General features: G+C 38.0%; 1 protein-coding gene across 3 annotated transcripts in view; it reads right to left on the reverse strand.

Annotated features, from left to right (window-relative positions):
• Positions 1 to 15,815, reverse strand: part of SS18 (SS18 subunit of BAF chromatin remodeling complex) — a 43,918-nt gene that overhangs the window by 9,617 nt on the left and 18,486 nt on the right. Inside the window, exons 5-10 of one of the 3 annotated variants that reach the window (XM_070747665.1) lie at positions 10,212 to 10,433; positions 7,496 to 7,663; positions 6,914 to 7,018; positions 4,280 to 4,372; positions 3,485 to 3,601; positions 43 to 176 (exon numbers count right to left, since the gene is read on the reverse strand). In XM_070747665.1, the coding sequence (XP_070603766.1) occupies positions 43 to 176; positions 3,485 to 3,601; positions 4,280 to 4,372; positions 6,914 to 7,018; positions 7,496 to 7,663; positions 10,212 to 10,433 (839 nt within the window). The remainder of the gene's footprint in view (positions 1 to 42; positions 177 to 3,484; positions 3,602 to 4,279; positions 4,373 to 6,913; positions 7,019 to 7,495; positions 7,664 to 10,211; positions 10,434 to 15,815) is intronic. The other 2 variants (XM_070747666.1, XM_070747667.1) reach the window with 2 other exon arrangements.

Here is a 15,815-nt window from a genome sequence, read left to right on the forward strand (position 1 = left end):
TTTAAACATGGATTCAAAAATATGTAACTTCAAAAACTGTACCTGGTCATATCCATAGGGCCTTTGCTGGGGAGGCTGGGGAGGGCCAGGCTGTGTAGGTCTGTATCCTCCATATTGTTGACCTTGTCCTTGAGGATAATTGGAATACTGGGGTCCTGGAGCACTTTGGGAAGGACCTACAATATTTTGTACAGAAATTCTAATAATTCAGTCATTAAAAACACAACTTTTTATATTTTTATTTCTCTAGAACCTTCAATCAAAATTTTAATACATTTATATTTTACCACTTGCAGTCAAAGTACTCATCTCTCTTGATAAATTTAAATGATAAATAGGCTTGGCTTAATGAGTCCAACTTATGCACAAATAAGTTTACAGTAAGGTTATTTGCTGTAAAAAGTTTAAATTATCAGAATAAAAAAAATTGTTATGTTTTAAAAATTTTATTTTTGCTTTTTTGAGAGAATAGGGATTTAAATGTGTGGAAACATATAAAAACATTATCTTCAAAACTGTAGTGAAACATATTTTCTAAAATTGATGGAAAGAAATTAAATATTTTGATGTCTTCCCTAAGACTCTGTGGGATCCAACTTAATTAAAAGACCTATAAATTATCTAAAAACCATTAAGAAAACTGTCGTGTCTAATCAATATTATTTATGTAGATGCAACCTTATTTCAATTTAATCCAAGGGGGGTGTACTTATATAACACTGTTGTCACAGAATATTATACTAGTACTATACTCACAAAAATATTATATACTATTCACATATTCAATATTTTAAGTCAAATAAAGCTGTATTGATCTTTCACAGCAGAAAGGGAAACAATAAAGCTTAGGGAAGAATGGGAATGGAATTACCGAGGCTACTAGCACTTCCCAGAATACTTGCATACTGTCAAGTACAAAAATCTGGAAACAGAATGGTAAGTGGAAAACATGGGCAGAAATAAATAAGCTTTGATTTACACAAATTTATTCTACTGGACTATTCCATACTTAATTTCTCTACATAGCATACATCTTTCCTGGACTTACAACCATTTCTTTAAGGACCAATTTGCAATAGCACTGAAGAAAGTTGAGTTATAACCATTTTTCATATTTACAACTGTTGCAGTATCCCTGTGGTCATGCAATCAAAGATCCTGGGCTTGGCCACTGGCATATATTTATGATGGCTGCAGTGTCCTGGAGTCATGTGATCACCTTTTGGCAAACAAAATCAATGGGGAAACTAGATACATTTAACAACCGTATTAGGAACTTAATGACTTCATTAATTCACTAAATAACCGTGGCAAGAAAAGTAGTAAAGTGGAGAAGGGGTTCTTAACTTTCTTGCTTAACAAAGGAAAGGAAATTTTGGGCTCAATCGTGGTTGTAAATCAAGGATTAACTATATACCAGAAAAGTATTTCAATGTTTTCTTGTACCAAGAAAAAGCACAATCATTAAGCGGAAATATTGAAATTATTTAGAATTCTCTCTTATACATGCATTCCAGGACAATGCTTAGTTTAATCTATAGTTAGGGAATGTACCACGAATTTCCCTTCAATACAAACTTGACACAGTACTTATTTAACTAATAGTTTTAAGTACAGATTTAACAGATTTCCTGAAGCTTTAAAATAAATATTTTCTATGAAGCCACCAAGCCGGGGGGGGGGGGGGGGTGTTGTATCTTTATTTAAAACTGAAACAGCCATACTGCTTGGTGAGGGCAACCCCAGTTGTTGTCTTAACCCCAATGCACACCCAATTCATTAAGTGAAAAGTGGAGGGAGCCCCAAGTAAGAAATGTGAGATGCTGCTGAGGCAGAAGGCATAGGAGGAACTGGGAGAGCCGGAGCAAGTCATGTGTGAATTGTGGAAAAATAAAGTTTTGGGAGTCCCAATGCAGGTCATGAATGCAGGAAGGCTGGGTGTATAGATGGCATAGTGCAAGTAAAGGAAGGCCACAGATTGTATGAGCGCAGGAAGGTTGGAGGGAGGAGGCTGGCGCAAGCACAGAAGGTCAAGGGTGAATTGTGTGAATGAAGGAAGGCTATGAGGTGAACAGAGTGAATGCAGAAGACTGAAATGTGCGTGTATGTGAAGGGTATGAGTTAGCACTTACAACCTTCCCTGTCAGCTTCCCCATTGTCTTTTCTTGTGGAAAGCCAACAGGAAAAGTTGCAAATGGTGATCACATGACATTGCAACCAACCTAAAGAGCAAGCTGGTTGCCAAGTGCCTGAATCATGATCTCATGATCACAGGGAAGCGTGATCATGTTTCAGACCCTTCAGCAATTCAAGAAACAATTGTAAGTCCACTTGTGCAAAGCCTTCACAACTTTGAATAGTCATTGAAAGAGTGGTTGGTAAGTATGACTACTTGTGTTTAGCTTGGTTAATTATTCTTACAATATATTTCTTTGGTATTTGTTAAAAATAAGAATACAATCTAGTTAGAACATAATTACGTGTATTCTTTGAATTTACTTTAAAGTGATTCTAAATTTTGTTCTGGTGAGTGTTTGTTCTACTTCTGTTCTTTGCACTAAATCCTTCCTCCCTTCTATCTTGGTAGTGACCACCCATGGGTAAAGAATGAATCTTGTTCTTCCATTTTAGAATTGTAGTGCACTGCTTCTCTTCTGAGTAGCGAAACTGTACTGCTCTAATATGCTATTAAAATCCTATTAGAGTTTATTATAAAACATTTGAGGAAAATAAGATAGTTATTCAGTGTTTCTTTGGTACTCATTGTTAACCGGTTCTGGGTGGCATAAGGCGTACCGAAAATGATGAGTACTAAAAAAAAATTCCCAGAAAGAATAATGCAGTAAGTCACAAGGCAGGCAACATTGATATATTGTAGCTTATGTGTTGAGTAAACAAAGTTATGAGTATCAATAAATTTGTTTAACAAACAAATGACAATCTGGACAAAATTTTCACATCAAAATGCACTGAGTACCAAATTTGATGAGTTTCAAAGCAGTTGAGTACCAAGGTACCACTATATAAGGATATGCTGTATTGTTGCATTTATTATTCTAAAAGAAAATATTTCAGAAAGCTTTTAATTCTTTTCAAATTTTTAAATTCCTCTTCATAAAAATATGAAAAAGGAAGGAGAGAAGGGGGGGGGGAGAAATCCAACCTCCCCATTTTCTCCCCTGGGGTTTGACATTTCTACCCACAACTCAAGGAAACCCTTTTTCCTATTTTTCAAATTTCTCTTTAGAACTCTATTTTGTATACACACAGAAATGTTTTACCATTTTACAAATATATAGCTTATTGGTAAATTGATATTTAAAGCACCAAAACAAAACTATGGAATCCAACTAAAACAATGATTACCAATCACTACTACTACTGCGTGTTTTTGTGTATATCTTTCATTAACACAGGGAACTAAGAGGTTGACCAAAGCTGTGCTTGACACTCAAGATTCCCTACACGTTTATCTCTTGCTTACCATAACCTTGCTGTTGTCCAGGATAACCTTGCTGACCTGGATATTGTTGCTGTTGATAGCCTGGTTGTTGAGGTGGGGCTTGGTATGCATCTTGCTGTTGGCCATACTGAGCGTTACCTGAAATAGGAAATGAAGCAAAAACAGTTAAACACTGTTTTTTCTGCATGCGTGGTTTTTTAAAGATGCACAGCAAACACCACAAAAAACAAAATGAAAATGCAGATTTATATCAAAAACTAAGAAAACAAACCAAAACAGAAGATATTCAGCCAAGCTGCAGTTAAAGCCAAATTTGCAAGGCTAAACTGCAGCATTTTCACATCTCTGCCAAACGAGTATTACTTTTACTGGAACGTGATGTCATGACTTGATAAGGCCATGACTATGCTAAACAAACAAACAAAAAAAGACAAAATTAAAGACAGCTACAGAGCACAAACTAGCTACACAAATCAGCAAGCTGTTTCCTAGTGGCACTATATTTGTATGTGTACATACACACAAAATATAAACTGGACCAATGAGTTTATGTTCAAATAAAAATATTATTGAAAAAAACAACTAATAGTGTTATAATAATTTTACTGCTGTTAGAATGACAAACTTAAAATTGTAAGTTTAGATGTTTGCAAGAAACTAGTTCCCTGCAATTTTTAACAGCCAGCAACTAAAACACTACAAGAGCTTTGCATGGGCAGGAAACAAGTTAATGTTGTGCAAGAAATGTTTGCTCTTTTGTGGAAGGGGAGAGGAAAAGGAATGTATGTGCGCGTGTGTGTGAAGGTATATAGATACCTCCTTCGTAGTAATGTTGTGAGGAATCCTCATAAGGCCTATCGTAGCCTTGTTCAGGATACGACGGTTGCTGATAACCGTAATCACTATGACCTACATCAATTCGACAAGAGACAGGAAGAAACGTTAATGGCCCCTGAGTGAAAACCCTATGAATATTTCATTTTACTGAAAAATCAGTGTCAGCTGGAAATACATGAAAAAACCACCTTCAAATTAAATTAGAAGGATTCACCAATAGGACAGGATTTCCTTTCTTACTGAATGAACATGTGACAGAAGGGGAAAAAATCAGCTAATGAAGTAGTTTTAGTAACATCACAGCAAGGAATGGTCTTACAGCTTCTAGTAAAAGGGTAAAAAAATTGTTTTTTTTGTAAGATCATTTATGCTTTACACATGTAAAGAATTATTTAAATTACAATGAACAAAGAATTCAATTACCATACTTTGCTGAACGTCTGTTACACTTATCTTCAATTCAAAAATGTATGTTATTAAAAGCAATGTGAACTATAATATATAATGTTCAATAAACTTTTCAATAACCTTTATATGAGTTTACATGACATATTTGTTAAAATACTAATAAATTACCTAAAATCTAATTTAAAAAGAAATATGAGGTTATCCTACACATACAAACATAACCAGTAAAAGCTACAATGTGCCAATAGAATGTTTGACATTTCCGTTCACATCAGATACCTGCCTGTAAGAATCTAACTCATATGCCCTATTGAAAACAATAATGGCTTGGGGGGGAAAGACACTTCTATAAAGCCTATGCTAAAGTATTTTGTTTATTATTTTTGGTGATGGGCATCACAAATTTAATTCAGCTGTACAGTAATTTATTTTTGTTTTGTTTTGCAGTGTATCCTCTCTACAGCTTCTCAAAGAAAAGGCTATTTATAAACAACATTATATTCATACATTATGTATTGTAGCTTGTACCTATTTCAAACAGAACAGAGTTCGAAAGTACAAAAAGTATGCCCCAGAGAGTACCTACCTAGGGCTTGCCAACATTCCTTTTATAGGCCCCAAACTCTCCCAGAATGATTGGCACTGTAAACATGGGATTTATTTTACATTTCAAGGGCTTTGAGAGTAAAAATGACTGCCTTGACTGATGCAGATCCTTAAAGTAGCCATTTTATCTCTTAAAATCCCCAACCCTGCCTTCAATACCTCAGCCCCTTCTTACTTCTGGAATTAGACCTTGACGAAGTTTGTTGTGACCTCTGAGATGATACAAGTTGGATAACCTTGCCTCAACTTACCTAGCTGCAAATAAAGCTTAGGATACTTTTTCACAGTTATTTAAGCAACATCTTAATATGATTAAACTTATGTTGTTACATTTTATATGTACATAAAGCAGTCAGATATAATCCACTGTGACTTTTAAAAATGATTAATAAGAATTTAGGAATATTTTTTATGCAATTCATCTTACCGTAATCTTACATAGCACAAAATAGATTTTAAGTTGGTCCAGCCAAAGGTGTTCAAAACTGATTTCATGATATACAAATTAAGTAAACCACATGCATGGGGCTCACCAGTGGTAAGTAGGTTGTTTAAAACTTAGGGGGGAAAACCAGGAATATTTCTTTTTCTTTAGGAAGTAAAATTAAATTTGAAACAAACATTTGCAATAAATAAGAATTACATTGAAAAAATAGTCTATTATTCACCAAGAATTTTGATTCATAAAAAGTGTCATTCAATCTCTTACAACTGTAAACCATATCTATTCAGTTTTCAATTAATCATACTATTTAAATATAGAAACTAAAAATCTGAATTCTTAAGCAAAAAGTCTCATCATTCATATATTTTCAGGATATACAAAGAATTAGCTTTCTAACTGTGTTGTAATGCTTTTCAGGTAATACACTTCAAAAATTCTATGTAATTTCAAATCTTAAAGGGGGGAACTATTATATAATTTTCAGAAACTATGTGGTTTACTGGATTAAAGTATTGAATTTCAATTTGGAAATCTAGATAAAGAACGAGCGTCAGCTATATAAATTTATTATGTAATTTAGGGCCAATAATTCTGCCTCATTCCTATCTACAGGTTTACAAAACAGGAAGAAATGCTTTGTATGCTAGTTCAAGCCTCAGAATGGAAAGTGGGGATAAACATCTTATAAATAAATAAATTTGATGTCAACAATTATGCCATTTAAAAAAAATATATGCAGAAATAATATATTTTTAAAAGACCATTTCTGCTTAAAAGATTGTAGGATGTAATCTATTTTAGCAGACAAGTTTCTTTTAAATCTTACTTTAAAACAACTTTCTATAAGTAAAGTACTATTGTAAACAGATATATTACATAACCACTATGTGTGTGGGAAAAAATACTTGAATAGCAAAATGATGGACTTGTTATAAAAATTGTATTGTGGTACTTGAGTTAAACTACAAATATTTTGAAAAAGCAATACATTAATATTATTCTTTGGGTTTTCAAACTGAAATTTGAAAACATTGATAAATAAAATTATTCTAGTGATTAACAACTAAAACTTTGCTCAACCAGTGGTTTTATGTATGTATCACTAATAATGGGCAGGTATATAAAATGGGAAAGTTAACATTATGAGAGATTACCATCAGGGTAATATTGCTGGTTCATGCCTTCTGGAGGACCCTGTCCACCATGACTGTATTGGTCCCCATAATAGTCTTCCTGGCCTGAGTACTGCTGTGGTGGGCCTGAAAAACCACAACCAGTCAATATGTAAATAATTTATCTTTTCTGTTAACACGCTCACTAATTTCTCAGTGTAATTTGAGAAACACCTATATTTCCCCCACCCATAGCATTGTTTCAGAAAGTTTACTTAATGCTTTGTGTTTAATACATGTACGTATTGTAGAGAGCACCTTGACTATATGATATACTAAATGTGAATTTACATTTCACAAAGCATATAGACAATATATATTTAAGCTGCCCTCTGAGACAGAAATATAGATTTCAACATTTATTGGCAAAGTGGTAATTAATTTAGCCTCAATTTATTTGGAGGGAAATGTAATATGACACATCTGACAATGGCTAGATGTCAGAATGCTTATAGAAAGCAAAATTTGCCTCAAAAGCTGAGACAAAGGGGGCTTCTATGCCTGCAACAACTAAGAGAAACTGAATTGATAGAGTAAAAAAAGTGTTCAACTTTTAAACCTTACCTTGCTGTGGAGGTCTATATGGAGGAATCTGCCTCTGTCCCATCATATGGTTTCCTTGAGTAACTTGGCTTATCATTCCCATTGGTGGCTGTTGTCCCTGATAATGTTGTGCCCCTCCTTGGGGTATATTATACTGTTGAGATGGAGGTTGCTGGTGCATCATTGGACCTACAATGAGAAGAAATACAGCAATGTTTAAGCTCTTTTTTTCAATTCTGTAGTAATAATATTAATATAGCATCGGACCAGATTACCTCCAAGACCGCCTTCTACCACATAAGCCCCAGCAACTGGTTAGGACCAGAATCAGCCTTCTCCATGCCCCATCAACTAGACAATGTCACTTGGCGGGACCTAAAGGAAGAACCTTCTCTGTGGGGGTCCCAGTCCTCTGGAATCAGCTCCCCCCAGAGATTTGCAATGCCCCCACCCTCCTCGCCTTCTGTAAAAGTTTAAAGACATATCTCTGCCACCAGGCTTGGGGCCATTAGATCCTAGCCCCCTGGCCGACAAGTGTAGTATGTCTTGCTGTGTGAATGGGAATAAATGATTTTAAATGTTATTAGAATTTTTAAAGTTTTTTAGCTATAATAATTGGGGGTTTTAGATATATATATTATATATTGTTTTGTTATGTTGTGAGCCGCCCCAAGTCCTCAGAGAGGGGCAGCATACCTCAAATAATCCAAATAATAATAATAATAATTATTATTATTATTATTATTATTATGGTTGTTGTTATTATTTTATCTCCATAGCACCCAATTTATTATGTTTTCATTAGTCGTGAAAATATGCCATAGGATTCTCTGCATGAAAAATGCATATATGGTAATCTACCAATCTATAATTACAGGTATCTTTTTTCTTAGTAATAAACAACTGAGCCTTTTTTATGTATCCCAAGCTATCCTCATACAGGCATAAATACACTGCTCAAAAAAATAAAGGGGACACTTAAAACAACACAATATAACTCCAAGTAAATCAAACATCTGTGAAATCAAACTGTCCACTTAGGAGGCAACACTGATTGACAATCAATTTCACATGCTGTTGTGCACATTCAACTTTGTACATAACAAAGTATTCAATGAGAATATTTCATTCATTCAGATCTAGGATTTGTTATTTAAGTGTTACCTTTAATTTTTGAGCAGTATGCATACACACAGGTATGTAACTATTTACAAAATCTATGTTCTTGTGTTATGAAACATGAGATTATGAGATTCACATAAAGCTGTTTCACATAAAGCTGTCTGGGTTATTTTGTTTTTATAACCTCTTATTTGATAGATGCATTTTTGTAGGTGCATTCAAGACAACATGATTTTTTAAAAATTCTGTATAGATCAAGTAAAAATCCTGAAATTTTTGTTCTTATCTTAAAGAGAAATATTATGGCATAGAACAGGGGTATTAAAATAGCAGTCCAGGGGCTGGATGTGTCACGTGCAGGCTATGCCCACCCCAACTCCAAAAAGGTAAAAAACATCATGATATGTCATGTGACAATCAAGTTTGACACTCATGGTATAGAATACTCATAGAATCACTGGATTTCGATCTCAATGCTTGAGTGCTTTGTATATTGTTAGTAATTAATACCCCAGTTGTTCACTCTGCTTTTCACAACTTTTTACTTATCTAAACTGATCACTGTGTCCTTTGGACCAAATATCCCAATAAGCATAATTGTTTTGGAAGAAACCTTTTGAAAATCTGTTGTGTCCAAGAAAACAGTCAATGTATGTTGTATAATAACTGAGACACACTATGCCTTAATTCAAATCATACATAATTTTTATAATTATCGTATTTCATTAAAAATTCAGAGTGCAAAAAAATGGACATTAGCCTTCAATCAGGTTATTTCATTTCCTTACTTGTCATATTTAAAACTCTTTACAGAATTATTGGAAGGTGGGGAATAAAAGTGTGAGAAAAGAAGTTTTTAAAACTTCATTCTATAACATGTACAAGGGACTGTTGTCAAAAAATAAATTGTATACACTGTCTGTCTGTCTGTCTGTCTGTCTGTCTGTCTGTCTGTCTGTCTGTCTGTCTGTCTGTCTGTCTGTCTATCTATCTATCTATCTATCTATCTATCTATCTATCTATCTATCTATCTATCTAGTTCGACTTCTATGCTGCCCAATCCCAAAGGACCCAGGGCGGCTTACAATAACAATATAAATACAAAAGCAATAAAAAAGAAATTGAATATACTATCTAAAACTATAAAGCCCTCATTAAAAAATCCTTAATAACATTTATATCTCAGCAGCTTACAATCATCACAATGAAAATCACTAACATCAAAACAAAACCCCAGGGAGCCAGAAGAAATCATAGAAGGAATGATTGCTCAGATACGAAGTAATCAGAGAGAAGGCCCTCTTTGTCATAACTACCAATAAAGCTTCTGAAAAGGACTGATGTAGACTTTTTCTGAGCATTCAGGAACTCTTGCAAAGGATATGCTAGCCTTTTAGGGCACTAATAAGTAAAACTTATTTGTAAATTTTATAACAGAAACCATTGAAAAAGACTAAGAATCATCTTTCCCCCCTTAACTATAAAAGATAACTTATTCACAGTGAATGAGTAAAATTAGTATTTTTAGAAATAATTTTAATAATTTAAGAATTTTAAAACATAACCTCTTGTGATAATTCTACTTTTAGAATAGGCCAACAATCTATTTCTTTACCTTGATTTGGCGGCATATTTATATTTGGTCTGGGACCATAGCTGGCCATAGGTTGCCCTTGGCTTATTGTCATCTGACTTTGTCCAGGTATACTTTGTGAAGATGGCACTGAATGATTATAGGCTCCCATTGACCCATGATTATTTGAAGGTATACTCATGGAGTTGTTTGTCATGCTAAGTTGGTTTGGTCCAGGTCCCTGTATGGGCATATGGTTAGGTCCTTTGGGGAAGGGGGGGGGGGGAGAAAGAAAATAAATAAATTTACTTTAAAATAAATAGTAAAAACTAAAACATATTTTATACTTCAAAAATGTCATGAATAATCATAACAAATTTTCAATCCAACACCTGTTATCTACAATAGTAATACAGTAATATAATAGCAATAGGTCTCCTTTCACAATAGATTCATTATAAAAACTAGTAAATTTATACAAATGGTTAGTACAGTGATCCCTCGAGTATCGCGAGGGTTACGTTCCAAGACCCCTCGCGATACTCGATTTTTCGCGATATAGTGGTGCGGAAGTAAAAACACCATCTGCGCATGCGCGCCCTTTTTCCATGGCCGCGCATGCGCAGATGGTGGAGTTTGCCTGGGCGGCGGGGAAGACCCAGGGAAGGTTTCTTCGGCCGCCCAGCAGCTGATCTGCTCGGCAGCGCAGCAGTAGCGAGGAGCCGAAGATCGGGGTTTCCCCGCCGCCCACGCAAAGGGGAAACCCCGATCTTCGGCTCCTTGCTGCTGCCGCGCCCGCCGCTTGTCCGCCCGCCGCTTGTCCGCCGTTTGCCCACCCGCCGCTTGCCCGCCCGCCCGTCGCTTGCCCGCCGCCTGCCCGCCCGCCGCTTGTCCGCCCGCCGCTTGTCCGCCCACCGCTTGTCCGCCGCCTGCCCGCCCGCCGCTTGTCTGCCGCTTGCCCGCCTGCCGCTTGTCCACCCGCCGCTTGTCTGCCGCCCGCCCGCCCGCCGCCCGTCCACCCGCCGCTCGTCCGCCCGTCGCTCGGTGCACGAGAGAGGGAAAGTGAGAAAAAGAGAGAGAGCAAGAGGGGGGAGATAGAGAAAGAGAGAGAAGGAAAGAAAGAAAGAGATGAGAAAGGAAGGAAGAGAGTGAGAGAGAGGAAGAAAGAGAGAGAGAGAAGAGTGGAGTATTTTTTAATTAATATTTTCGGAAAAATCGCGATATAGCGTGATATAGATCGAGATCGCGAAAATCGAGGGATCACTGTATATCTATTTTAAGGTTTTAAAACTGCTTAGAAAACAGCAGAAAAAATGTGCTACACTGTAGCTGCAATAATAGATACAGATAATTTATGACTAGAGGTCATAAATATACATCTAACAATTTTTATATTGAATGTTATCGTTTTCACTGTTTGCCTGGGAGGATGTGAACATCTCAATCTCCCTAATCAGGTTAGGAAACAAAAAAAAGTCTTTAGTTAATAGTATGATATTTTTAACAACTCATATCTTTTCAAGCATTTCAAGGTCAAAACAATTCCAGTTTGAGATCAGTTTGAGAGCTGTTTATATCACAGATCTAACTTAACAAAAGTTTGTTTCTGGAATAAATATAAATTGGATTATGCTAGTGAGGCTGTTATTTTGGAGTAAATTAGTGATACATATGGTCCTCACTGAACCTTTTGTGTGCAGGGCAGTCAAAAGGATAAAATGGGAAGAGGCAGGTGGATGGGGGATTGAAGGAGAAGCAGAATGTCCTCAGCTAAGGATAGCATGGTTGCAGAGTAACAAATGCATCCAGGAATATAAAAACTACTTTCACTAAGTGATGCAGTCATGTCATGTTTCACCTAATGAACATTTAGCTTAGTGATGAAAATTCTGGTCTCAATTAGGATTCTTAAATGAGGTCCACGTTTATTTCTATACTAAATTTGTAAGAGTTAACTTGAATGAAATCAAAGTGCGATTCAGAGAATATGGCAAATCAGAATTAATTTAAGTTAGTGAACAAGTCAGAAGAATTAAAAAAACATAGTTTCTATCTCTAATGTGTTCTGAGAACACACCAGAAACAGAAACCACATATCATGATTAAGCTTGCAGGATTATATCCATGATGGCGAACCTATGTCACACATGCCAGGGGTGAAATGCAGAGCCCTCTGTGGGCACACGTCCCCACAGAGGGCTCTGCATGCCACCTCTGACATGTGCATGCCGGAACGCAGAAGAGAGCAGCTGGCTGGTGAGCATGCTTGCTGGAACCCGGAAAAGTAGCTGGCTGCCACGCTCATGTGTGCTGGAACCCAGAAGAGTAGCTGGCTGCCGTGGTATTCTTCGATGGAGGAAGAGTAGGTCTGAATCCGACTGAACACTTGTAAGAGCTTTTATTAAGACTTACAAAGTGGCGCTCAAGGCGGCAAGATGCGCGTACCATGCCGCCTTGATTGCATCAGCGGAATCCCGCCCGGCCGCTCTGTTTAGGGTGACCCGCTCCCTTCTTAATCAGGGGGGAGTTGGGGAGCCCTTACAGAGTAGTGCCGAGGACTTTAACACGTTTTTCGCTGATAAAGTCGCTCGGATCCGAGCCGACCTCGACTCCAATTGTAAAACAGAGTCGACTGACAACGAGTCAGTCGAGGTGACTGGGGCACGTACTTGTCCACCTGTCTGGGAAGAGTTTGATCTGGTGACACCTGATGAAGTGGACAAGGCCATTGGAGCTGTGAGTTCTGCCACCTGTTTACTGGATCCGTGTCCCTCCTGGTTGGTTTCGGCCAGCAGGGAGGTGACACGGAGCTGGGCCCAGGAGATTACCAACGCTTCCTTGGGGAGGGGAGTTTTTCCATCACTCTATAAAGAAGCGCTTGTGCGCCCCCTCCTCAAGAAGCCCTCCCTGGACCCAGCCGTACTTAACAACTATCGTCCAGTCTCCAACCTTCCCTTTATGGGGAAGGTTGTCGAGAAGGTGGTGGCACTCCAGCTCCAGCGGTCCTTGGAAGAAGCCGATTATCTAGGTCCCCGGCAGTCGGGTTTCAGGCCCGGTTACAGCACGGAAACCGCTTTGGTCGCGTTGATGGATGATCTCTGGCGGGCCCGGGACAGGGGTTTATCCTCTGTCCTGGTGCTCCTTGACCTCTCAGCGGCTTTCGATACCATCGACCATGGTATCCTTCTGCACCGGCTGGAGGGGCTGGGGGTGGGAGGCACTGTTCTTCAGTGGTTCTCCTCCTACCTCTCTGGCCGGTCGCAGTCGGTGTTAGTGGGGGGCCAGAGGTCGACCCCTAGGTTTCTCCCTTGTGGGGTGCCTCAGGGGTCGGTCCTCTCCCCCCTGCTATTCAACATCTACATGAAACCGCTGGGCGAGATCATCCAAGGACATGGGGTGAGGTATCATCAATATGCGGATGATACCCAGCTTTACATCTCCACCCCATGCCCAGTCAACGAAGCGGTGGAAGTGATGTGCCGGTGCCTGGAGGCTGTTGGGGCCTGGATGGGTGTCAACAGACTCAAGCTCAACCCGGATAAGACGGAGTGGCTGTGGGTTCTGCCTCCCAAGGACAATCCCATCTGTCCGTCCATCACCCTGGGGGGGGAATTGTTGACCCCCTCAGAGAGGGTCCGCAACTTGGGCGTCCTCCTCGATCCACAGCTCACATTAGAACAACATCTTTCAGCTGTGGCGAGGGGGGCGTTTGCCCAGGTTCGCCTGGTGCACCAGTTGCGGCCCTATCTGGACCGGGACTCATTGCTCACAGTCACTCATGCCCTCATCACCTCGAGGTTCGACTACTGTAATGCTCTCTACATGGGGCTACCTTTGAAAAGTGTTCGGAAACTTCAGATCGTGCAAAATGCAGCTGCGAGAGCAGTCATGGGCCTACCTAGGTATGCCCATGTTTCACCATCACTCCGCAGTCTGCATTGGCTGCCGATCAATTTCCGGTCACAATTCAAAGTGTTGGTTATGACCTTTAAAGCCCTTCATGGCATTGGACCAGAATATCTCCGAGACCGTCTCCTGCCGCACGAATCCCAGCGACCGATTAGGTCCCACAGAGTGGGCCTTCTCCGGGTCCCGTCAACTAAACAATGTCGGTTGGCGGGCCCCAGGGGAAGAGCCTTCTCTGTGGCGGCCCCGGCCCTCTGGAACCAACTCCCCCCGGAGATTAGAACTGCCCCTACTCTTCCTGCCTTCCGTAAACTCCTTAAAACCCACCTTTGCCGTCAGGCATGGGGGGAACTGAAACATCTCCCCCTGGGCACGTTTAATTTATGCATGGTATGTCTGTGTGTATGACTGTTAGTATATGGGTTTTTTAAATATTTAAATATTTTAAATTTGTCTGATTGCTTATGATTTGTTTTTACATGTTGTGAGCCGCCCCGAGTCTTCGGAGAGGGGCGGCATACAAATCTAAGTAATAAATAAAATAAATAAATAAATATTCTAGAGCAGTGATGGCAAACCTATGACACAGGTGGCATATGGAGCCATGTCTGCCAGCACAATGTCAGCTATATGTCTTATAGTATGCATGTCATCTTATAATTGGTAAAACTTAAAATTGTAAATTATAATATATTTATATAACTATATAAATGTAACATTTTTGCTGATAATGAAAAGGAAGGGAGACTACTATAGATCTATTTCAGGCTTATTTGCCTTCATCAGGCAACCACACCCTTATTGGGATTTGAACCTCGACAAAAAAATCACACATAACTATATAAATGACTATACAAAATAGCTTAAATTAGCTACTTGGTTGACATTACAAGCATATAGCCTTTCTTGCTTCCACATGTGTTCCTTGGCTGCACAAAGATTAAAATTACGTGAATTCTATTTTTCTTTGCATGTATTCCACTGGATGTACATATATTTTAAAATGTTCCCTATGTCGAGACTAAAATATTCATTTTGTGTTTGAAAGAATGATAACCGATAGAAATCTAGATATGATTTCTGAATTAGCTGGACATGAATATGAATTAGTCTTTCCATATTACAAGAAACATTAAGTCAGTTTACTCAGAAGATTCAATATGATTGAGAATTTATTCTTCTAAAACTATGCTTAGATTTACAGCCTAGCTCTCTGAATTTGATAGTAATTTGCTCTTGGAATTTGATAGGAATTCTGATGACAGCTTTTCCCACTTAAGGAAATAAAACAGAGTTAAGAGCATGATGATATTAAATAACCGGAACAAATATGATAAAAGAACAATTTTAGAAGAAACTAAAAAAGAAAAAAGTATCCAAATCCAATACCAGAGCATTTTAATAAACATCCTGAGAAACATTCTTTCAACAAGAAAATATTCTACGTTGCCCGAAAAAACCTATGCTTAAAAAGCTATTTTCTCTATAGGTATAGTAAAATATAGACCACTATGAAAAATAAAGAGCTTATACCTCTTTATTCTCTTTAAAAAGCTATTTTAAGGTCTGAAATAATTTTTCTAAGGTATTTTTCACATGAACTCCCCAAAGAATAGCTTGTCATTTCCATCTGTTTTGACATGCAGATTAGTAGAAAAATAACTTAGAAAGATAATCAAAATTTTAGTAAGTTCATTTCCTCTTTATCAAACTAATTTAACAGTAATTATTTTAAATAAT

This window comes from Erythrolamprus reginae, chromosome 3 (assembly GCF_031021105.1).
Source record: "Erythrolamprus reginae isolate rEryReg1 chromosome 3, rEryReg1.hap1, whole genome shotgun sequence".
NCBI lineage: Eukaryota > Metazoa > Chordata > Lepidosauria > Squamata > Dipsadidae > Erythrolamprus > Erythrolamprus reginae.